We start from the raw sequence: 24,778 nt of genomic DNA, 5'->3' as shown, positions 1-24,778 counted from the left end.
AGGGGCACGCCAAGAGCAAGATTTTAATATGCTTATCCTTTGGCATTTATCTTTTCATTTTTATTTTTCTGATGTTAAAATAAAAATTGTCTCTTGAATCTTAGTAGCATTCTGTTCCATTCGTTTATTTCCTTTATATAGACTTTTTAAATTTCAGGTTGAATTAATTCCTCTTCTTCATTGATAGAGATACATTTAGGTCTGTTAAGAGTTTTTGTATATTGCATATTGAGCCAATGGACAAGTTCCTGCAGTTTTTTTTTGACAAGATTGCTTTCTTCCTACGGCTGAGAGGAAGTGACTGGCCTCCCAACTGGCTTTGTGCCTAAGTCAGGACTAGAACTCACAGTCTCTTGGTTTCTACGACGTCTTAATTTCTATATCAAACTGGTGGTAATATTGAACGTAGATGTATTTATTTGTTTTCCAGATATAAGGAACTTTCTCTAAAGTCATACATCGTCACAGTGGCATCACGTGATGTATCAGGACTTTCCCCCTTTGCTAACCTGAGCCTGGGTGTGGCCAGGGCATGGTGCATCCAGCCTGTGGTCCGGGAGTTTGTCAGTCCTGCTCTAAATGTTTTAGCTATTTTAGCCAGGGAAGATTTCTTTCTGGAGTTAATTGAAATTGAATGGTAATTCCTCAGTTATTTTGTCCTAATTTATTAGCTTTTTGAAACACTTATGCACTCAAAAGTTTAGACTCCACCTCGCATTCCTTGAAATCCCCGCGGATGGGCTCTGGAGTGGCCGCGCAGAGTGTCACCACAGCTCCACACCGTAAAAAACATAAGTGTGCGCGCACAATTAGCGTACAATTAGCCTCGGAGACTTCATAATGGAGGAAAAGTGTTCCTGCGAGGGTGGAAGGGGCTTAGGTCCTGCTCTGGGCTGTAATTGTGCGGGGAATGCGTGCGGCTATGTTTTCCACGCCGCTGCCAGGTACTTTTAACTATATCTAAATCCACAACTAGACCTGTCATCAAGAGCCAAGCTCAGGAGCCCGAATTGGTCCCATTCACGCAATGAAAACCTGTTTGCTAAAAGTACCATAAACCATGCACTAAGGAAAAGAGCAAAAAAAAAAATGCAATGCAAGTAAACAATTTGAAAAATGATACAAATAGAATTATTATTAGAAATAAAATGTAACAGAGAAAATGATATGTATGAAAATATAAAGTTGGGTTTCCTGAAATGCCACCCTGAGAACCCATCAGAGAAAGTAAATAAGCAAGGGCAACAATGGAAAGGAGGAAAGATGAGGAGGGAAAGGAATAAAGGGTAAAGCAGAGGGAGTAAAGGAGGGGAATCAAGAGTAGGAGAGAGGGTAAGAAGGAGGAAAATAGAGGAGAAGGGGAGGAAAGAGAGGGGAAGAAGGAGGGAGGAAGAAGGAGGAGGGAAAGGAAGAAAGGGTAAAAGCAGAGGAAGTAAGGAAGGGAAATTAAGAGTAGGGGAGAGGGGGGGACAGGAGGTGACATTGCAATGACACGATGTGCGATCTTGGAGCTCCGCTGGACGGTCCTTTTGGACCTAAACCGTTCCGAAGAGATGGTGACAGAGAAGAGTATGTCTTGCTAATCTCAGGGACATCGCAAAGTCCCTGATTGAACCAAGAGAATCTCTTCTTGCTGGCGACAGAAGCTGCTGAAGTTGGGACAGCTCCGGAATGGGAGGAAAGCGGAAAGAGAAAGTGTGTCCATTTGGTGAGGAAATCTTATTGTTATAAAAGAGACTGCCCCCCAAAAAATTAAAGCTAAATTAAATTTGGAAACAGAAGAAAATAAGCGGCGAAATTAAGCTACATTGGATAGTGTGTTATCCTTTTTTAATTTTCTTTTATGGATGGAATTTTTGCAAATATTTCCTATTTTTTTAAAGTGAATGGTTTAGTTTTTCTTCTTCTTTTTTTACATATGGATTAAAATCCTTCTCTTTATTTTTATAATACTGGTTTGGGTGGGGTTTTTTTCTATTTTGCTTCACTTAAGAATTTGTTTCTTTTAAGCCTGGAATATAAAGAAGATATAAAAGGAATACAAAGAGGGTTGTAATATCAGAGGGAAAGGAAGTAACACTGCCACTTGGAGGCTGGAGGCTTGAGTCCTGGAAACATTGCCCTTTTTTCCCCCGCTTTGATCATTTTGACTTTGCACTTCAAGGTTCTTCAGCTTGTTTATAGAGAGTGATAAGGAGAAGAGCATGGGTTGTTTATACAGGTGCACTTTGGGAGCTTCATTGGCAGCTGGAGAGATGTGAAAACAAAGCCTTGTTTTGTAAGATTATAAATGAACTTGTGTCACATCTAATAAAAAGTTTTTGAATGCTAGAGTGGCAGTGTTTACCAGTTGGAAGAATGGCACAACATCAAAAAGAAACCTTAACATTGCAAAAGATTATGATTAAAATTCAAAAATTATTAGAAGTAACAGAGGAAATTGAGAAGCGATTGGAAAACATAGATTGTAAAACACTAAAAAATGATGGAAAAATAGAAGATGTTCATCAAATGGAAAAAGTGGAGGCTAGAGTCCTAAAAACTGAAGGGAAAAATGAACAAAGAGACAAGATAATTGTTGATACCAACAGTGAACTGAGCGTGGTTGGAAATTGAAAGAGTGGAATACAGAAAGGGGAGATAGATGGACAGGAGCTCTACCCCAGATTTCAAGGTAAGAAAAAAGAGAAGAAGTGATGGATCTAAGAAAGAAATTTTGTCAGAAGCACTATTGATAACCAAAGATAAGCTGATTAAGGAAGCAAATGGAGGGTTTCAAGATTATATAAGATGCGACAAGCAACAAGTTGCCAAGAGAAGTCCATACAAATCTTATTAAGGAAACATCCAGAAGACTATTCCCACAAATGGCAAAAGACATAAGATTGCATTATTACTGGAAAGACACAGCTTGATATATGAAAGCTTATAATAAAAATTAGTCAAATTTGTTAAATTTAGAGCATTATGTAAAAAATTAAGTGATAATGGATATAGTTAGATACGTAATTGATAATGATAACAATGTATACATATGTATTGGCTTGATAAGAGGAAATTGGATATAAATTGCAAATGGTGACTACTAGTAGTGAGTACTACTAGGAAATTTAGAAATTCTGTTATGTATGAAAGCTTATAATAAAAAAGTCAATTTTAGTTAAAAATAATGTGTATATATGTACTGGTTTGATAAAAGGAAATTGGATATAAATTGTAAACAATGATTAAGAAAGGAGGTCTAGAAACTTTGTTATAAAATATAACCATTTTTTAATTTAGAACATGTCATAAAGATGTAATGTTACCGGATGATAATGGAAACAGTTAATGGAATGCCATTATGTGGTTTTTCTTTAAATTTTGGAATATTTTATATAAAAGGATGTTAAAACAATTATAGTCAAATGAAGTATGATGATAGTAATATATATATAAATATATTTGATTTCAAATATATAACTTGATATGAATTATAGGTGATGACTGTGGAAGGGATGCACGAAAGTTTTTTGTAACCAATTTGACACACCTTCTACAATTTGTAATGGAAGATGGTTTTGTGGTGTTTTTTGTGTTTTGTTTTTCTCTGTTTATTCAAAAATAAAAAAATTCTTATAAAAAATGAGTAGGAGAGAGGGAAAGAGGGAGGAGAAGAGAGGAGGAGAGGAGGAAAGGGGAAGAAGAAGGGAGGAAGGAGGAGGAGGGAAAAGAAAGGGTAAAGCAGTGGAAGCAAAGGAGGGGAAGTAAGAGTAGGAGAGGGTAAGAAGGAGGAGGAGAGGAAAGAGGGGAAGAAGAAGGGAGGAAGGAGAGAAGGAAAGAAGAAGGCAGAGAAGATAGAAGGAGCAAGGTTGTTGCAAAATAAAATGGAGTGGCAAGAAAATGACCCAAATTGTATTCTATATATTTGTAAGGAAATAATGATAAATGATTAATGATAATGATATAATTAATGGTAATTATAAGAGTGTATATTTGTGAATAAACCTGAAAGAGAAAAAAAACTTTTTTAAAAAAAATTAAAAATAAACAATGCATGATGTTTGCCCAATAAATTAAGGTTAAGCTTACCACCACCACCAAGGTTAAGAGCACTCCTGCAAACACCCTCAAACCAGGTTGAAGATCCATCCAGGCAGGGTAAGCAAGTTTGTGAATGCAGCTGCAGGCAACTTAGTTAAGGAGGCTGTGGGAATAAAGCCACTGTGTGTCTCTGTGTATGTGTGTGTATGATTGTATAGCAGCCGAGGTTGTCCAGCCTCCAGGATGTGATTCTTTTCAGACCCAAAATTTAGGAGCTGCCTCTATAAAATAGATGTGGAGATTCTAGTCTAGAAAAATTGCAAAGAAGAGTAACCAAGAGGATTAGGGGACTGGACGCTCAAACATATGAAGAACAGTTGCATGAACTGGGTATGTCTGGTTGAATGAAAAGAAGGACTTAAGGGTGATATGATAGCAGTCTTCCAATATCTGAGGGGCTGCCCCACAGAAGAGGGGAGTAGAAGTAAAGTCTTAACATTTAGGCAAGAAAAAACAAAAGTAAAAATATAGACTGGGTCAAACCAGCAATGTGCAGTGGCAGCCAAAAAAGCCAATGCAATACTAAACTGCATTAACAGAGGGATACAATCAAGATGAAGGGAGGTACTAACACCACTCTATACCAGAGTGAGTGAGTGAGTGAGTGAGTGAGAGACAGACAGACAGACAGACACACACACACAGAGTGAGAGAGATGGAGGAGGGAGGGAGGGAGAGACAGAGAGAGGGAAAGAGAGAAAGAGAAAGGAAAAATTGGCGGCTGTTTCATTTTTTCTTTCCTTTTTTTCTTTTAAAAAGAAAGGCACTCTTTCCACTTAGAGCCAGAAGCCTGCTCTTAAACTTCCCAGAGGGAGTCGTGCCTTAAGTAACGGGGGACGACTGACTGGCAAAGTTGAGGGTCAGTCTTTTTATATTTGGTCTTTTTATATTCAGTTATGATTGATGTGAATACTGCCCCCTTGTGATAGCAACAGGTATGTAAAAAACAACAACACAGAGAATGGTAAATCATAGGAAACTTTAATCAACTGTATTGACTGAACTATGCCATGTATCATCTTTGTATTATTAAAGCTATTGTTATATATTATTTTCATTAGCAAACCATCCCATGACAGTGGATCGTGTGTAGAGAAAAACGTTAGGAAAAGAAAATGTAGTGAGGATTTTTTACAGTATGGTTTTACCTCAATAAATACAATTGAGAAACCGCAATGTGTTATTTGTTGTGAAGTTCTATCAGCCGAATCTATGAAGCCGAACAAATGAAAATGCCATTTTGATAGCAAGCATCCGAGCTTTGCCAGCAAGGATACCAACTATTTTAGAAGCAAAGCTGATGGACTCAAGAAAGCCAGACTTGACACTGGTGGCAAGCACCATAAACAAAATGTAGCAGCTGTTGAAGCTTCATATTTGGTGGCACAAAGAATCACCAGAGCTATGAAACCTCACACCATTGCTGAGGATTTGCTGTTGCCAGTGGCCAAAGACATTGTTTGAGTTATGATCGGAGACAAATTTGTTACGAAATTGAGTGCAATTTCCTTATCTAACGACACTGTCCACAGAAGAATAGATTACATGTCTGCTGATATTCTTGATCAGGTAATCCAGGAAATTAAATCTGCTCCACTTCTAATATTTAGTATCCAGCTTGATGAATCTACAGACGTTGCAAACTGTTCACAGTTACTGGTTTACGTGAGGTATATTAATGATGGCGACTTTAAAGATGAGTTCCTTTTTTGCAAACCTCTTGAAACAACAACTACTGCACGTGATGTGTCTGACACAGTTGGTTCATTTCTAAAAGAGCATAAGATCTCTTGGGGAAAAGGTTTGTGGTGTTTGCATAGATGGTGCTCCAGCTATGCTAGGATGTCGATTTGGATTTCAACGTTTGGTATTGAATGAGTCACCAAAAGTCATCGGAACTCACTGTATGATTCATTGACAAATATTAGCAACGAAGACGCTGCCACAAGAGTTACAAGAAGTAATGAAAAATGTCATAAGTTGTGTCAATTTTGTAAAGGCGAGCAGTTTAAACAGTCAACTGTTTTCGCAGCTGTGCAACGAGTTGGATGCGCCAAAAATGCTCTGCTATCTCACACTGAAGTGAGATGGTTGTCGAGCTTCGTGATAAACTCAAAATGTTTTTTGATCAAAAGCAAGACCGCAGTTCGAAGCACTTTTCAGTGATGAAAGTGAACTGCAGAAAATAGCTTACTTGGTTGACATCTTTGCCATCTTGGATGAGTTAAATTTATCACTGCAAGGACCAAATGAACATGCCTCGATTTGTCTGAAAAGATTCAATCATTCCAAATGAAACTTCAGTTTTGGCCAAAAAAAAAAAAAATGGGATGAAAATAAAAATTTACATGTTGCCTGCCCTATCTGCTTTCTTTGAGGAACATGACATTGAATCAGACAAAAGGATTAGGATGATAATTTCTGTGAAAGAACACTTGCACATCCTTGCGGACAAAATTTCATTGTACTTTCCAAATCTACCTAACACCCCATTTGCACTTGCCAGAAGCCCATTCACAGTCAAGGTTGAAGATATTCCTGAGACAGCACAAGAGGAGTTAATTAACCTTATTAACAGTGATGCAGCGAGAACTGATTTCTGATTTCTCTACAATGCCAGTTACAAAATTCTGGATCAAGTGTTTGCAGTCATATCCTGTTCTTTCTGAGATTGTGTTACGCCACCTCCTTCCATTTCCAACAACATATCTTTGTGAAACAGGGTTTTCCAGCTTGTTGGTTATCAAGTCTAAATATAGAAGTAGACTTGTTGTGGAAGATGATCTTTGTTGTGCTCTTGCAAAGGCTGCCCCGAGAATTTCTGACCTGGTGAGAAAAAGGCAATCTCAACCTTTGCACTGAACGTTGGCTTTTTATGCATACTGTCGCAAAATGTAGCAATGTAGTTTACTGTTGTTATATTAAGACTGTTACCTATGCTACACCATGCTTCAAGACAAAATTTCATTTATTTGTAATTAGAAATAAATATTTCATAATATATAATTACATATTGTTTTTGTGATTAATCACTATGCTTTAATTATGTTCAATTTATAGCAATAAAAATACATCCTGCATATCAGATATTTACATTACAATTCATAACAGTAGCAAAAGTATAGTTATAGAGTAGCAACAAAAAAAATTATGGTTGGGGGTCACCACAACATGAGGAACTATATTAAAGGGTCATGGCATTAGGAAGGTTGAGAACCACTGGTCTAGGCCATGGGTGTCAAACTCGCGACTGCACATTGCTGTCACGTGATGTTTCGTAATGTTTTTTTCCTTTCATGAAGCTGGGATAGCTGTGGCCTGCGTGTGATGTAGCTGGCCCACAGGCCACCAGTTTGATACCCCTGGTCTAGTTACATTTGTTTGTCCATCTTTCCTCAAGGCAGGTCATGTGAGCTCATTATGTCAGCTTCTTGATTGATGCTTATTTCATCTCTACTCAACGCATTAGTTACGAGTGTGCTTCTGAGTTCATTTTGGGTGATGGTAATTACTTATAAAGCCCTGAGTGTGATTAGTTTGAGTAATTCAAGGGATTTTCTCTCCCTGATTGTGTCTGTCCAGCCCATCAGATCCAGCAAGACATTATTAAAGAATGTCATTAGGTGGAATTCAGAAGAGGCCTTTTTCTGTCATTGTACTCACTCTTTGTACATTTCCTGGGGATTAGATTAGTCCCAAACCTGGTTGCTTTTTATACAGATTTGAAGACCAGATTATGCCACTGCACATGGAGTCAGAATTTGGGACAGCGTCTGTTGAATGGTTATGTGAATGGTTCAGATGACCATGGCTGCTGGTTACATATATATTGGTTGTTGTTTTTTTCTCTCCTCCCAGAATATTGAATGGACAGCTTTATAGACATAAACGAATACTGTGTGTGCGTGTGTGTGTCTAAAAACATATCATTAAATCCTTACAATATCTACCCTTACCATATCTAAAAGCAATAGCACTTAGACTTATATACGCTTTACAGTGCTTTACAGCTCTCTCAGCAGTTTACAGGGTCTGCCTATTGCCCCCAACAATCTGGGTCCACATTTTACCCACCTTGGAAGGATGAAAGACTGAGTCAACCTTGAGCCACTGAGATTTGAACTTCCGAACTGCAGCTGACATAGCCTGCAGTACTGCACTCTAACCACTGCGCCAACGAGGCTATTGTTATTATTAAACTAGTGAGACCTGGTACAGCATACAGTATGGAAAAAAAATGCCCCTCCCTCAAACCACTACAAAATCCCAATATGCAGAGACTTAAGCAGAAGTTTTTAGAATTAAATTTTGAACAATCATCCCTTTGCTTCAAAGGAAAAACAAAATCTAGAAGCAGATAATATAACAGGAATGCATTCATTGTTTACAATTATTTGCAATTAATATTTGGTCTGCCTGATTTGTGCAGCAGCATAGAAGAAAATCTTGACTAAGATAGAGCCCTTTTCACGATGATGTAGTTGAAACCTCCAGCTTGCACACACGGGTTTTACTGGGCAGAAGGAGCAATAGCATTTGATATTTAGAAATGACAATGTTAACCTGATAAGTGAGAAGTCAAGATAATAATACACTTCTAGGAATTCACACCCATTGCATCTTAACATGGCAAAATGATCCAGCCTAGGAATTCCTAGTGAGCTACTAACTCTTTGTCTAACTTTCTTCTTCTTTCTCAGCATTGCAGCTTCCCTTAGCCAACGATGGTAGCAGCCGTTCCCCCTCTTTGGAAAACTCACCCCAACATCACACACATCCATCACGTCCTCGAAATATCCTGGGCCTTTCTCCTCAGCCGCCATTCCTCATGCACAGGAGCATGGAGAGGTAAGCACAGTTGGAGTAAAGTAGCCAAATGGTAGTAGAACACTCACTTAATTTTTTCCATGTTTTTAAGAACTTTTGCCACACAGTTTCTAGGCTTATATTCAAACTAGAGGAGGGCAATTTACTAAGAAGGGGTGGGGGTGGGGAAGCTGTTTATAGCACAGGTTTATTTATATATATATAAAGATTTTTTTTATTTTTGAAACAGCACAGCTTTTATATTGCTTTAATGTCTAATGAAATGGAAATGTATGTAACAAGTATGGCAGTATGCAGATGGTCTAACTATACCATACCAGAAGAATTTGCAATCATGTGCTATTATGATGTTCAGTAACAGCATATTGGAGTGGGGGCTGACCATTCATTATATATTTCAGCATTGTTGCTTATTGCTTCATTGCTGATGATTTGATTTGATTGCCCCTGAGTCACTCTTGACTCCTGGTAACTATTGTATGTGGACAAATCCATGTTTCTTTGGTAATATTTTTTGTTGTCCTCTTCCTAGGGTTGAAAGTAATTTATTTTATATGTTGCTGCAGCCATTGCTGACTCCCTGTGTCTTACATATTCACCACTCATAAATGAGATTAGAACCAAACAAGTCATTACAAAACGTAATTTTTTGCCATAGTCAGAATGCCATCATAGTGGGCAATGTGTACTGTAAGGACTTACGTTTGACAGAAAGTAAAAAGCAGATCTTTCAAATTCATCTTAAGATGTTTTCAGTAAATGTAGTATTTTTCCTATGCATTGAAATGCAGCTTATTGTATTTGGTGTAATATTTGCATTAGGCCCCAAGATGTTTAAAAGCATCTGTCCCTGAAAGGGTGTGTCAGTTTATTAACTGGGCCTGCTGCTTATTAAGTAAACATTCATGACCATCTGCATTCTTCTTTACAGCTGGGAATGATTTAGAGTGCTTGTTGTAGAACTGGCTGATTTTGTCAAGAGGGTTGAATGCAAAACTACTTCTGATTTTTTATAGAATTTTCCTTCTTTACATAATTATTCAGATACTGTTGCTGAGCATGGGAGCTTCATATTAGGACTTTGTATAGTCTTCTTTGTAGTATTTGTTCCTGCAGAGAGTGTGTGTTGATAAGTCCCATGTCAAGGATACAAGCTGCCATAAGCTCTTTAGCTTTTCTTTCTTTCCCTTCCTAGCATAGAGATTGATCAAAAACTGCAGGAGATCATGAAGCAAACCGGTTATTTGACCATTGGAGGTCAGGTAGGTTGAATTCATCTACCCTGCTCTAGACAAAGTATTCCAGCCCAGTAACTGATTAAAGCTGATCACATTTGGGGTTGGAAAATCGTGATAAGGAACTTCATAGTCTGATCTTATGTGACACAACCTGCATTCTTGGATATAGGATTTGTGGCTGCCCATCTTATTCTTTTTGTTTTCATGCAAGTTATATTTATCAAGTTAATATTTAGCTTTCAGACAGGCATTTCAAAGTTTTGCTGTGAATTTCCACTTTGGATCGGCAAGTTAATGTGGCTTTATAAAGGATATTTTATAGGAAGAGATAAGAGATACAGTAGATTAAAATACTTTGTGCCTGGACAACATAACAGTTGACTGCACTAAAAGTTGCCATAAAACAGTCTTTTCTTTTTCAATCTTCCCTATATTAATACTTGCTTGTGTCTAAGTTATATGTCCTCATTTCTCACAGAGATATCAAGCTGAAATCCATGACCTAGAAAACCTTGGTGAGATTGGTAGTGGGACGTGTGGACAAGTGTGGAAAATGCGCTTCAAGAAGACAGGACACATTATAGCTGTGAAGGTGAGGTAGATACACTTGAGTTTGGAAACTCAAAACTCTTGGAACACAAAACTCTTAAAAGAATAAGAGGTCAGGATTGAAATGGCAGGAATTTACTCACTTTGAATATAGCTTGTATGATTTGTTTATTTTTGAGAAAGGAGAGATAGGTTGAAGAGATTTACAATAAACATCGTTTTTAGATAGAAAATGGTGATGATCATTGGATAAATAACAGAAGCGCTCACCATGAGGGATGGCATTTACAGCACATCTTTTTTTTTAAAAAAAAAAGTTTTATCTACCCTCCATGCTCAGGTGTGCCCCATCCTTTTTTCCTCTCCTTAGCAAATGCGTCGTTCTGGTAACAAAGAAGAGAACAAACGTATCCTAATGGATCTGGATGTGGTGCTGAAGAGTCATGACTGTCCCTATATTGTTCAGTGCTTTGGGACTTTCATCACAAATGTAAGTGAACCCAGTGCTTCCGTCTACCCCATTTTAAAAATGCAATATGATTAACTTGATCAATATCTCCCTTCATTTCTCCCCTTTTTTGTCCCTAGACGGATGTTTTTATAGCCATGGAGCTAATGGGCACATGTGCAGAGAAGCTGAAGAAACGCATTCAAGGACCCATCCCTGAGAGGATCTTGGGAAAGATGACTGTGGCGGTGAGTGTCGATAACCTCTGGTAAAAAAATTAAAATGTATGCTGCTTGTAAACATAAGTGCAGGGATTTGGGGAAAAATATTTACAGGTCTCTAGATTTTAATATTGTTAAAACTGTTTTGTGCCTCCTAATGATCCTGATACATTTTCCTTTGGAATTTAAAATATTCCTTGGCGCATGTGTGCATGTCCGGGGACACCCACGCACCCCATGAAGGCTCTATGAGCAGCTTAGAGGAAGTGCCAATTAATGAGTGGCAATATGGAAGTTGACAACTTAAAAAGTCAACCTAACATTGAGGGGGAAAAAACTGGTTTACGACAATTAAGTCAGCTTCAATGTTCAGGCTACAGTTGTCAATTTGAATGAGATTATTTAATCAGAATAAAACTGAATAAAATCAGTGTACGGAGATTGTTCATCTCTCCTACCAAGGAGAAATACTAAAGGTACAGTTTCACATATGTATCACACCTCTTTTTAATAATAACTTTGACATTTGTTTTGTGATGTATCTGGATAAAAGATTATGCTATAATAAATTTCAGTGTATTAAGTTATGAAAGGGAAACACTGTATTCTACATAATGACATAATCTTCCAAGTGAGTGACTAACCTTTGCTTTCCAAATAGCAAATATCTTCATAGATATTGAGTTTTGCTAATCCTAAACAAATGCAAACATTACTTTTCTTACAGTGAGTCATTTCTTCGGCACTGATTTTTGATTCTTTTTCTTCTCCCTAGATTGTGAAAGCCCTCTATTATTTGAAAGAGAAGCATGGTGTCATTCATAGAGATGTGAAGCCTTCCAATATTTTGTTGGATGACAGGGGGCAAATCAAGTTGTGTGACTTTGGGATCAGTGGGAGGCTGGTAGATTCAAAAGCCAAAACCCGGAGTGCTGGTTGTGCAGCATATATGGCGGTAAGAATTAGAGAAGTGTTTAGGAAATATCTTCAGAGATCTTGCTGTAATTTTGTAATCTTAATACAATGTGCCCAATTTGTTTGCCATATCAATTCTTAATGGGCTTTTTTTTCCAACAGTATTCTGGGCCAGGCCCGTTTAGATTATATCAGTATATCTCTGCCTGAGGATGTCCCTTTGGAATCAGAATCACACATCTGGTGTGTGATTCACAGGATATCTATATAGAGTTGCCATTAGAATATGGCCTAAGATTTTGAAAATGTACTGTACTATTATGCAATTGTAGTTTCAGTGTTTATTTTGTTTCTATAATTGAGGGTTATTTCCTAAGTGCAGGTGAGAAATATGCAATCAGTTGTTTTAATGGCTTTTTTATTGTTCTTAGCCTGAAAGAATAGATCCTCCTGATCCCTCAAAACCCGATTATGATATCCGTGCAGATGTGTGGAGCCTGGGCATTTCCCTGGTAAGTTGAACACTCTTGACTGTTTTTTGATATGGCAAATGGGCAATCGATAGCTTGCAGGCTGCCCACATTCCTCAAAGATCTTCTCTGTAGCCCATTTAGATGCCAAAGCTCTTTAATTAAGCCTTGCTAGATTCTCAACATGCTTAAATAATTTTTTGACGTGCGCAGTTATTATTATTTAGTAGATGGTAGCAGTTTTTAGAGTGCTTTATTTTCTCTTTCTAAAATAAAGAATGCAAAAGCGAAGTTAAAAGTATCTTAGAAGAAAGCTGAACTTAAGACTAACATTACATAACACTTTTGTGACTTAGGATGGTTGTGATAGTATTATGAGATTCAGTGATATTGTGGGATTTCAGCCAGTTGGATAGAGGAGAGGCCTTAGTCGTCATGTGAAGACGATATACGATATCCCAGTGAAACAGCAAATGATTTTTTTTTTAAAATACCTTATGACATAGTGTACTAAAACTGATCCTATTAAATGAAACTGCAAGAGAGGGTGATATTTTTGCTAACTTGTTTTAACTTTTAATACTTGGCATTTCTTTTCACATCACATTCCAATTCAGGTTGAGTTAGCTACAGGGCAGTTTCCCTACAAGAACTGCAAAACAGATTTTGAGGTCCTCACCAAGGTTTTGCAGGAAGATCCTCCTCTTCTCCCAAATAACACGGGATTTTCCGTGGATTTCCAGTCCTTTGTAAAAGACTGGTGAGTAGATTGTCTCAAAAACTTAAACAACTTACTGTGAGTAGTCAATAATTTCTGGAGGCAACGATTAGAATTAATAATATGTAGAAAATGGGCCCACTCCAGCCCTATCAGGACCCAGGAAGTTTACATTCTCTGTCATAGCACTGTCCTTTGGAATAGTAACCCCACAGAGATCTGAATGATTCGCATCCTGGTGATATTCTAAAAGTCCTTGAAGACCTGGCTCTGCTCCCAGGCCATGTGGTTGGGTGGTGTTTGAGCCCCTGTAGATTCTTTTTTGTCATTATGCATGTTTTTCTCTTCTGGACATCTATGTTAATTTTTATTGTTTCTTGCTTGTTGTACATCACCAAGAATTGTTTGGAATATGGCAAACTTAATTATATATAATAAATCAATAAATCACTGACACGGTTTTATTTGGTCAGTCTGGTGATGTGCTTTTGTGAAAAGGTGAACTCAAGCATCTTTATCATTGTTCCATAAAATTAAATCTCATCTCAGCCTTCCAGCTCATTTTGCACAAATTTTGGGCCTTTCCGCAAGTTTCTGCTCTCTCTTCTCAACCTGTTCATGGCTCCTGCTCTTTTTTCCCCTCGGCCAGGGTCTTGGCTAATTGCAGAATAAGAAGGGACTCCTTCATTGAGCTGAAAACAACTACTAGAGGGTAGATGTGGAAATTGGGCTTCAGTTGTGCCAGGATAATGATGGATTTAATTATCTTAAGTAGCAAATTTAGAGGGGAATAACTTATATAAATAAGAAATATTGGTGCTCTTTAACTATTGTTAAGCAAAATTCAGTTGGAAAATGTGGTTTGAATGTGTGTTTTTATTCTTCTAGCCTTACTAAAGATCACAGAAAGAGACCAAAGTACAACAAGCTACTTGTGAGTATACAACACTTTGTGTGAATATGAATGGTTATATAATAGCTGGGGTGGGTGGGCACTCGGTCAACTTTAATCTTAAAACAATTTGAACTTGTTGCAGAATTGTGTGTGTGTGGGTGTGTATCATTGTTATTATTATTATACTTTATTAATTAAACATGAAACTCAGTCAACTGAACATTCAAAAATGCATCACAAATACCAGTGACTGGTGCTAATGGTTGATATGGTTTGCTACCAGCATTCTAGGTATCAACCAAGTACCTTCTTAAAATATACGATGTTCCGAATAGTGCAGTTTTTTGCAGTTCTGCTGGTGTTATTGCAGGAAGCTGCAATTTGTTGATGTATCTTGTAAAATTCTTGGACATGGTACCAAGGTGGTTCCCTGCCCCTTCAAAGTCCCATTTAGAGTTGCTCTCCCAGGCTTTTAGGAACAGAAGGGGAAAAAACTACATTCTGTTTCCTTGTTTACAGGAACACAACTTCATCAAGCGTTACGAGACACTGGAAGTGGATGTGGCATCCTGGTTCAAAGATGTCATGGCTAAGACAGAGTCACCCCGCACGAGCAGCATCCTCAGCCAGCATCACCTGCCCTTCTTCACCAGGTAGCCATGTAGTGTGGCTGCTGTATCAGAGAAGGGGTCCTTGGCTGCCAGATCTTAAAAGAGGGAGCACCACAACAAGCACCAGCCTTCACTAGAACAACTCTCCAGTGGCATGCATTATTTGCTTCACCTGCTCAGTCACCCGTGACCATTTTGTCTTCTTCAGTATTGCCAGGAAGAGATGGGTCCTAGGTCTGGTCTTCCTGGAATGTGGTTAAGTTTCAGGGCCTTTGGCATTCCAGGCACCGCACCAGACAGCCCAGATGTACAACGCTTTGGATGAGAAAGTACTTCTTCAGCCTGTGCTTGTATGTTTCTGGGATTTGAGCATCCGCCATCGGGGTTGCCACCAGTGACAGCGTTGCTCCCTGCTAGTCTCTCTCTACTCTGACCAGAGACTTGAGGATATGCAACAGTGACGCTTGCTCACGCACTGTGAACAGACACAAAACACAAAAAGGAAAATAGAAAAGATATTTTTTTTACAAGTTATTTATTAAGTTTGGACTTCTGGTGCTGTGGGCTGCCTGCTGCCCCGGTTCACCAGTCTCTGCGTTATTACATGTCCTTTATTTGTTTGATTTTTTTTTTCCTCTGTGTTTTTGGATTTGTATTTGCTAAAGAAAAATGGGGGCTGGGATAGAGTAATTGGCTGCTGCTTTAAATGCTGAGCTTAGCAGTTGCAGTCGTCTTGGTTTTGTTTGTTCTTAGGGCTTGCGGGTGGGGTTTCTTCCCTGGAAAGGAAATGTGTGCTAGATTCTTGCCCAAGAGTTACTCAGTTAAAGTAAAAAAAAATTCTCCCTCTTTGGTTCTTTTTGATCTCAGGGTTCCTCTTTTGAGTGTGAACAAAGTTTTGTCATTGGTGTTTTATTACCAAAGTGCATGTTTGGTGCTAGGATAAATGCTTCTTCATTTTCTTCCAGTATTTAAGAAAAGGAAAAGCAGAACTTAAAGATAATCCTGGCATCAATAAAGCCATTAAAAATAGAGTCATCCCAAATTATCTCTAACATAAGAGATTCTTCAAAAAAAAAAAAAACCCCACAAAATTTGACAGCCACTAATTTATTGCCTCTGATCTGTTGGGGACGGATTGGTTTAGCGTCTCAACTAGTAGCAACTGAGTTGAGGAGCAACTCAGTTTGCTCCGTGAGATCACAGACTTTGAACAGCAGCATCTGTATGGATGCTCAATCTGCAAGCATAAATGTGGTCCTAAACAAGGAGGTGCAGTAAATGGAGGAAGTACCATTCCCTTTTATTTCACAATTGAGCTTCTTTTGTAACGCTTTCCACAGGATAAAAGAAAGGAGAGACAGGATTCCAGTAGTTTAAAATCCAAAGGCACCTTTTAAACGGGCCAACACTAACAAGTGGATGGAGGCATGCCAGAGGAACCAAGGTGTCTCAGTCACTAATGTTGTTTTGTAATTAGCAGGCAGTCGGAGCCATCGGAAACTTTGGAAATGAAAAGTTGGCCCGAGTGTTTTGAAAGTGAGTCAGGAAGTTATTTTCAGGCAGTTCCAATTTGTATCTTTTCCAAGGTTCTGGGGCTGATATGCAACTTGAACCTCTAAATGTTGTCCAGAAGATGACTTCTTCCTGCTTTCTCCTACTAGCAAAAGCTTGGATATTGTGGCAAAGGAGAGGCCAGAAAAGGCCCCACACAGTTTTATCCTCATTAGCAGGCTTTAGTTGTGTAGTGCTGGAAAGAAAGTGCATTGCTAATTATTGCTATTCCAGATACATCCAGCCTGGTATCACCCTGAGATAATATGTTCCACATTCATTACATCCTGACCATTTTGTGAAAGAAGCCATTGCATTGGAAGGACTGAAGGAGCCAGGGGCAGAACCAGTGGAGGAAGAAGAAGCTTTAGTAGAGCCATATGTTCAAATTTGGCGTGTGGAGGTCTTGGTTGTTAGAGACAGGTTGAAATGAAATCAGATGGGCCTTGCTGAGGTTTTCTCAATGAAAATGAACATACAAAGCTTGCTGGAAAATATATGCATATGTTATACAAATGCAGTGCTTTTCAAAATAAATCCTGACCATTTGCAAAGTGTCAAAGAAGTAGGAGGGAAAACAGAATTGCAGGATCCAATTTGGATCAGTCATCGGGACCAGAGGTTTTGTCTTCAGAGCTTTTGGACTAGTGCCGGAGCCTCTGGGACACATATATTTGTCTTCATTCAGGAAAGAGAATTGTTTGTACAAGATGTAGATCCTCTGTTCAGATGACTGGCTTATGGTTACTGCATTGTATAGCACACTAATATTCCACCAGCTTTAATTATGACTATTAAGGTATTTTTCAGAAATTGAAAAAAGTCAATTTGACTTACACACCTTACAAGGCATAGGATTTATGCAAGGAAGAATACTGTTTTGGATGTGTTATATGGAAACATATGAGAGAAGATAGGAAGTGAAGGAAGGAAGGGAGAGGTGAAGAGCTAGCAAGAATAAGGCAGTGAGCTGAAAGAGAATTTATGGCTTAAGAAACAAGTTGGCAATAAGGAATGTTTATTAGAAGGTTTTATAGAAATGCAGTAGGTGAAACCAGAAGAAGGATGTGTGAAAAGAAACGAGGAATAGCTCATTAGGGATACTTAAAGATGCTTAGCTTTCAAGATGAATTCCTTTAACAAGTTTATTTAGATTCATTTCAGTGGTGAATTTTTTATTTTACTCACTAAGGTAACTTCTGAAAATCTCTTTCAATTCAAAAACATTCTATGAAAGATACCTTGAACCAATTTGGAAATGTATCCTATGTCCAAATTGGGTCATAATAATTTTGGCAAAATATATCCTGTTAAATCAGTCAGGAGATCCAGAAACAAATATTGGCTCCTGATTAGAAAAACATCATTCTTTTTTTAAAAAATCCCTCTAGATCAAACCTAATAGGGATAGAAAGCTAAGATAAATTAAATTGGCCTACCAGTGAAATAAGTGAGGACATTTAGACCCAGTATTTATTCTTGATTTTATAAAATATGTCTTTGGTTTTCAAGATTTGTTGGTCACAGTTAATTTTGGTTTTCCATGTTTAAGTAATATGCATGGTATGTTCTATATGACTATCAACCAAATATTAACATCCATTTTCTTTGAGGCCCAGTTAATGTGGGAAACATAAATAAGCTTCACTTGGGAATCATTTAGGTCTTCAGATTCAAATTTATTAATTCTATGAAGATACAAATATAAACACGAACATTTGTCAGAATATTAGAAAAATGTCATTTTACTGTATTTTTAATTGTGAATTGCCAAGAATTAAAAGATAGGGTGGCATATAAACTTAATAAAGAAGGTTGGAGAAGAATAAAGTGTGTTTTCTAAAACCACTTTGGAAAGTAATGATAAAAGTTTGTAATTTTTATGGCAAAATTTGAGAATCAAGCAAAGCCTGAAATGCTTAAAAGCAAGAATAAAACAGGTGCAGAACACAAACAGCCCTTAGACATCTGTTTCCACCAGGTCTATTGGCTAAAAGGTATAGTGTAAAAATCATGATAATTGATTAATGAAACTGCATCAGGACAGTTGCAGTAGAATTCTCATGTCATGTGTATTAGATCAAACTTAGTTTTTATCTTAGTGACAAGCACTGATTTTTCTGCTACTGTTGTGCAGCATTTTTGCTCATTTACTAGAGGAATTGATCTTGAAAAATAAATGGCAGATTGGAAAGCTACTAAAGCTTGGGCATATGATACACTGGATTAAGAATGTTGGAGAAGGTTCAGAGCATAGAGATATATAGGAGTGAAAAGTGGGTTTCCAATTCTAGGTTGAAGAACAGCATTGCAAGTGGACAGTGGCACTGGCTACATAGAAAAAAAGAAGAATGTACAGAACTGTGTGCTGGAATAAAGGAATATATAGAAAGTTAAGCAGAAAGGCTCTGGATGGTTAACAGAAGTATTGTCATATAAGCAGTTGAATAGCCTTGTCCTAACAACTTCATGTAACCTCATTCTGGCTTTGTTGCTTGTTTTCCATCTTGCTAGATTATTTATACTTAAGCAAAGTAATCATAGTAGTTGGTAGAGCACAAGTGATATATAATATGACAGCTGGCATTTTCACCCCTCCGGGGGATCTTCACCCTGAAGCTAACAGTGAATCTGCATTCTGACCACAGAGAATCTTTCAAAGTTTTTAAAACTCCAGATATTTGTAACTGTTTTAAAAGCAGTTCCCAGCATGAATTGGTTAAAGCTGAACCAGTCTCCTGGAAATCTTACTCAAAGAATGAATTACGGGGCAATGATGTTGTTAAATAACTGGATCATCTTCTTGATCAAAAGTAGGTCTAATCATGAATCGGAGTTTGTGCTCTTGAACTAGGTTTTGTAAAAAAAAACTTTTATGTTTCTTTCAAATTCTTTTAAGAATTTTATAGTATTTATTTGCTGCTTCTTGGGACAAATGGGGGCCTATAGATTCCTATGAATAAGTGCCTTCTATTCCCTCCCTGCCAAAAATACTGTCATTTGCATTTTTTAAAGTAACAGTATTTAAGTTACTGATGATTGTTTCTTACATCACTTTTTGTGATTGCTAATAGAATAGAATTGCTAAGAAAAAAGATCCATATTTTTTTTTTTGCAAAATGCTTAAAACAATCAGTAGTTTTAAGAGCATTGACTATGTTCAGCTTACCTTTTCTACTGGGAGTTTGTAGTCTCTATCCTTTGGCTTTAAAATCCACATGAACGCTCTGAAGCTTTCCAGATGTTTTGGGGCTACATCTGTTTTCATCTCTTTGACCAGAGGGGATCTGTAGAATTTGTAGTTCAGAGGGTCGCAGTTTCCAACTCCTACTGAGTGCCACAAGTCTTCCAAGGCCTAGAACAACTGCTTCTAGAAAGTCATAATTAGCCAAAATGATTAAAAATGTATCTAGTGAGATTCTTTTATTATGTGAACGGAAGCAGGGAAAGAAAAGGGTATAGTCAATCTCATGATTTTGTCATCCTTCCTTTTCCACAGCAAAAAAAATTGGTCATTGCAGAGCCTTTAGGGAATTAGACTCCCTTCCCAAGATGGGACTGAAGTATTTGTAAGTGGATAATAGATGAAAGATGGTGTTGCTGTTTTGTACAATTCTAGAACAGAATAATTCTTCTGTTATGAAAGGCAACATCAATTAGGATTAAAGTTTTTACACAAGAAAATAGTTTTCTTAAATTCAAACTATATCCTTTTTCAGATATAAGGAAGAAGTATAGAGAATTGTGGGGAAATGAATTGATTCAGTTCTTAAAGGCATATTATCAAGAATTCAAGATAGTTTTTACTGTAATAAGTTTTAAGGAGTTTATTAGAAATCTTTGTACAAGAAAGGTGCTGTTTTTTATTCCTCATAAGAAATTAGGATGGGTTTATTGGTCTGTTCCCTTTTGGATTTGAAATTTCAAGATATCACGGATTATCCTAAAAATGTTGGCCTCTAGTAAAGCATATTTCTTCCTCCTTTTGGTTTCAAGAGAAAGCAAGAATAGTCTCTTACAAGGAGTTTGTCTACCTTTCAAGCATGGAAGGATCCTTTCTTCCATCTCAAAGCAGTTAAAATATAGATTCTTTGGTGGGAAGGACTTGGGGCAGTAGTAGGTTTAGGAAGTGTTAAAGGCTTTTTTCAATTGTTCAAAATATGGGATGATTTTAAACACGAAGAAGAAAAAGAGAAAAATGCAGTTTTATTGCATTTTTAGAATTATTTTTTTAATGTATTGATTTAGAACAAATCTTTGTTAATGTTATTTTTAATCTGGGTGGCTCAATGTTTACAATCGCCTGCCTGACATCTGCTCTTAAAGTGTGTGGGGACATTGGGGTTGGGAGGGGCACCTGTGTGCAGCGTGTGATGCATGCAATTCAAATGGGGATTTTAAAACAAAACTGTAAAAAAAAAAATCATGCCAAAGTTAAGGCAGAGATTAGCTGGATAGATGGTTATATTCTAGGCATTAGCAGTTCACTATATTCTCTATATATCATATATTATAAATTTGCATGTTAAAGTAAATAGAAGTAATCTATCCTATACAGCAAGCAATTTTTAACTTGGATTCCTTGTAAATTTGGTCACCTGTCTTGATTCAGGATTGTCTGAACACCTTCTGTTTGATTTTGTTCGTTTTTGTTTTTGGTAGCAACTAAGTCTTCATTTTACCACCGTTTCATTAAAAGGGCATGATTTATCCAAAGTTTCATAGAACGTGTTGAGAGCAGAGCAACTTGAGTGTGCAGCCAGCACAAAAATTATGGTCAATGGACATTTCCCCAGAGAGTATGTGTTTCTTCTTTGCTGGCCTTTTCTGCTGGAACCTACATGACAAAAGTATTGGAGGACACTTCACCACTGAAGGCACCTGCTCAATGTTATACTCTTAGGAAGGTCAAAAGATTTCAGTTTGGCTTTGTTTGTTCAACCGTTTGCTATGTTGTTACTTCCAATAATTAAGGCTACATTTGTACACATTTATTTATTGCCCACAGGGAACTGTGTGTTGTTTTAATTTATTTTTTAAAACTTCCCTTTCTTTCACTTCGTACAGAAAATGTATTTTTTATTGATAGCATTCACTAAATAATTAACTGTCAAAGTGGAAATATGGGACATATACTGCAGTTTTTAGAATTTTGCTCTGATAAATCCCAGCACTGATCCTTTTTTCAACAGACTTGTAGTATTTGAACTGTACTCGGACATGACAGGTTCTGGAATCATGTAACTTTGAAACCCCTAGGGTTCACTGTCCCATCTTCTCTCTGTTGAAGGGATCCAAAAGAAAGCAGATCCTCAGCAAAAGGATAGGGAAGTAGAAAACCTTTTAAAAAGATTGGCTGACAGATGGATGAAATTATTTATAGGCAGTATTGGGAGATTGGAAATTGGATGCTCATAATTATGTAGAATTACCAAACTATATTGAATCAGGGGATGTTGTTTTGCACCCATAATTTAAGCTGATGTTGAATATATTTGCCTACTTGCTTTTAGACTTCTAGAATAGAATAAATACAGTGTATTGTTACCAACAAAGCTTTTAAGAATATATATATATATATTCCTAGTACAGATGATCTCCCAAAAGCCTAGCTCAAAAAAATTACAAAGAAAAACAGAAATCTGTATAGTTTTGTGGGAGAGAGAAAGACATGTGTGATAACTGTAAGCTAATGGGTAAGGTAAGGTGATTAAGAAAGATGAAAGAATAATCATTAAAATATTATAGGGTAAACATTCTTTAAAATGTTATGGAAGCTAAACTTATTGGGGCAGAGATGCAGAGTATTTCCCCATGTCTTTATTTTAGGAATGATGTTTTCCATTATTATTTCTGACAATACATACTTAGTTGTAGATTCTGTGTTATTCTTCAGAGAAGTTTGGAGAAACTATTTCCTCTCAAAACTTTAAAATCACTTTGAAGAAGCACCTTTTCCACCGATCCTTCTTGGGCTTTTTTTAAAAACAAAACCAAACACCACAGTATATATTTTTCCATTCATGTTTTATTTTTATTTTCTTTTTTAATGGTTTGATTCTAGTTCCATATTGGTGTTGAACAAACCATTTTTTTAAAGTAAGGTAACAGTGCTTGTACGAAAGTACTAGAGTTATTTATTTGGGCTGTGATGAAGGCTGAAAACCATTTCCAAAAGTCAACAATAATTTCCTTAAATCACATGAATCTATGACTTATCCCAACCACGCCACTTGAATATGCCAGCAGTCTTCACTCCCATCTAATGTTTCATGGAATTTTGCATATATGCCTTCTTGACTTTGCTGAAGAAATTTCCCATTAGCAATCTATATTTCTAGGGGCATTATTACAAACATGAAAACTCAAGTGCCAACTGTACAATTTGATGTTTTTATAATATGGTGGGATTGACAACAACTTCCCTAAATGGTACCCATTGATTTTGAATTTTTGTTTCAATTGCAAACTGTTAAAATCTCATGAGATAAATAAATTCTACAAAATCTGTGTGCTTGCATAATAATTCATGTGGTTTGGGCCATTCAAAAACATTGCTACCTGTTGTAGTATTGCACAAAAATCCCACATTGGTGCTTGCCCTGAAAAGGCTGATGGCTGCAGCAATCAAATGTAGAGTATTTCCACAGGGCAATAAGCATGTAGTCTTCTTAGAGTGAACATTACAATTCACCTGCAAAAACAGGAAGTCTTGAATTATGGTTTGCTCTTCTAAGACTTGGATAACACACACATGACCTTGGGCCCACTGAACAGCTGGTGTGGTTAGTTGAGCTTATGGGTTTTCCTACAGACTGAAAAAAATATCAGAAAACTGGTTTTTCATTTAAGTAATAATTGTGTCTTAGATTTTAAAAGATTGTTGAAGAGGAGTTTCAGATAAAACACCATTTTGTGTCCCTCTGTTATAAGTGAACCATCCTGTAGGTTCAGTAAAGCTATGTATGGCAGTTCTGATCACCTATTCCATCTTATTTGTTTGTTAGACATTTCTCAGGTTGGGCTCACTGTCCTGAATCCCATTGTCTTATTACTTGGCATGTGCAAAGTCTTAGAACAAGAATTTTCTTACACAGTAGTCATCATCCTTGTTCTATCTATACAGTAGTCCAAACAAATTTGCCTGAAGTATTGTCTGCCTCCAGGTAGTGAGGTCAGTCTGGTCCATTTGAGTGGAACTTTGGGATTTAAAAATACATCAACAATAGTGTAAAGAACATTCTTCATTACTTTTGAAAAGCTTTTTTTTACTGTTTGTACAAACCCTCATAGAAGCTTAAAAACAAAATAAAATGTTCTTTCCCTAAAAGTCTGTGTTCATTTTACAAGTTTCATCTCTTGTTTCCAAAGATGTTATTCCCCAAATCATATTTCTGTCAGCCACTTGAATCTGAGGCTCACCACATGAAGTGGACTTCAACCCCTGACTCTTAATTCCTGGTCAACCTAATAATTTGCCATAGTGCCTGGGAAACGAGATTTATAGTAATAACATCTAGAAGATACTGGATTAAGATAGTGTACTGCAAGCAATAGAACATCATGTTCTTGGGATTGAAAAAAAAACAACTATTCATTTACACATTAATGGTATTTACACTATTCAGCAAGGACTCTGGATAGAACAAAGTGGTCCTAAATAATTAATAAAAAAATCTCATGGCTTAAATATCTGCTAAAATTGCATTGCTGTAACTAGTTTTCAAAATGTCAATAGTTAGGGACCATCTGTGGGAGGATGTTCCACAGAATGCAGCCTGTCGTGGAGAAAGCCTGGCAAAGATTGCATCCCACGTATCTCTTGAGGTGGGGATACCTGCCTCCATGATGTGCCATGAGCTTTGATCACAAGAAACTGGCTTCTGACCCTGTTTTCTGTATTACTTTTGAGTGTGTCTCTTAAGTGTCATTCATGAAGCAACTACAGAAGATCTCTCAACATCTTTTCGAATGGAGCTGCTTGGAACTTGGATACTTCATTAATGCTTCATATTTAGCTTTTAGTTTTAATAGGAACACAGTGGGGCAGTCTCTATACTTCCCTTAAAACACAAGAGATGCAAGCAGTATTAGATCTTCCATGTGTTGGAGTGCAAAACAAGTCCAAAGTTCCTACATACGGTCTGTATTCCATAATGCATGTTTTCAGGCAACCTAAACAGTGTTCCTGTGTTCAGTATCCAAGTCGCCCACATCATCGTCAAGCAACACCAGGAAGATGGCTTTTGTCC

General features: G+C 37.2%; 1 protein-coding gene across 2 annotated transcripts in view; it reads left to right on the top strand.

The window, feature by feature from the left end:
• Positions 1-23,856, top strand: part of MAP2K7 (mitogen-activated protein kinase kinase 7) — a 54,038-nt gene extending 30,182 nt beyond the window's left edge. For both annotated transcript variants that reach the window (XM_014065176.2, XM_014065175.2), the window contains 10 exons: positions 8,784-8,931; positions 10,106-10,172; positions 10,627-10,740; positions 11,068-11,187; positions 11,286-11,393; positions 12,142-12,321; positions 12,713-12,793; positions 13,369-13,511; positions 14,358-14,403; positions 14,884-23,856. In XM_014065176.2, coding sequence (XP_013920651.1) covers positions 8,784-8,931; positions 10,106-10,172; positions 10,627-10,740; positions 11,068-11,187; positions 11,286-11,393; positions 12,142-12,321; positions 12,713-12,793; positions 13,369-13,511; positions 14,358-14,403; positions 14,884-15,021 — 1,145 coding nt within the window. In that variant the 3' untranslated portion in view covers positions 15,022-23,856. The remainder of the gene's footprint in view (positions 1-8,783; positions 8,932-10,105; positions 10,173-10,626; positions 10,741-11,067; positions 11,188-11,285; positions 11,394-12,141; positions 12,322-12,712; positions 12,794-13,368; positions 13,512-14,357; positions 14,404-14,883) is intronic.
• The last annotated feature ends 922 nt before the right edge of the window (positions 23,857-24,778 follow it).

This window comes from Thamnophis sirtalis, unplaced genomic scaffold, assembly GCF_051295495.1.
Source record: "Thamnophis sirtalis isolate CommonGarterSnake01/CBP01778 unplaced genomic scaffold, rThaSir2_p1.2 scaffold_3, whole genome shotgun sequence".
Taxonomy (NCBI): domain Eukaryota; kingdom Metazoa; phylum Chordata; class Lepidosauria; order Squamata; family Natricidae; genus Thamnophis; species Thamnophis sirtalis.
The sequence above is the reverse complement of the archived record's forward strand: the minus strand, read 5'-3'. Positions and strand labels throughout refer to the sequence as shown.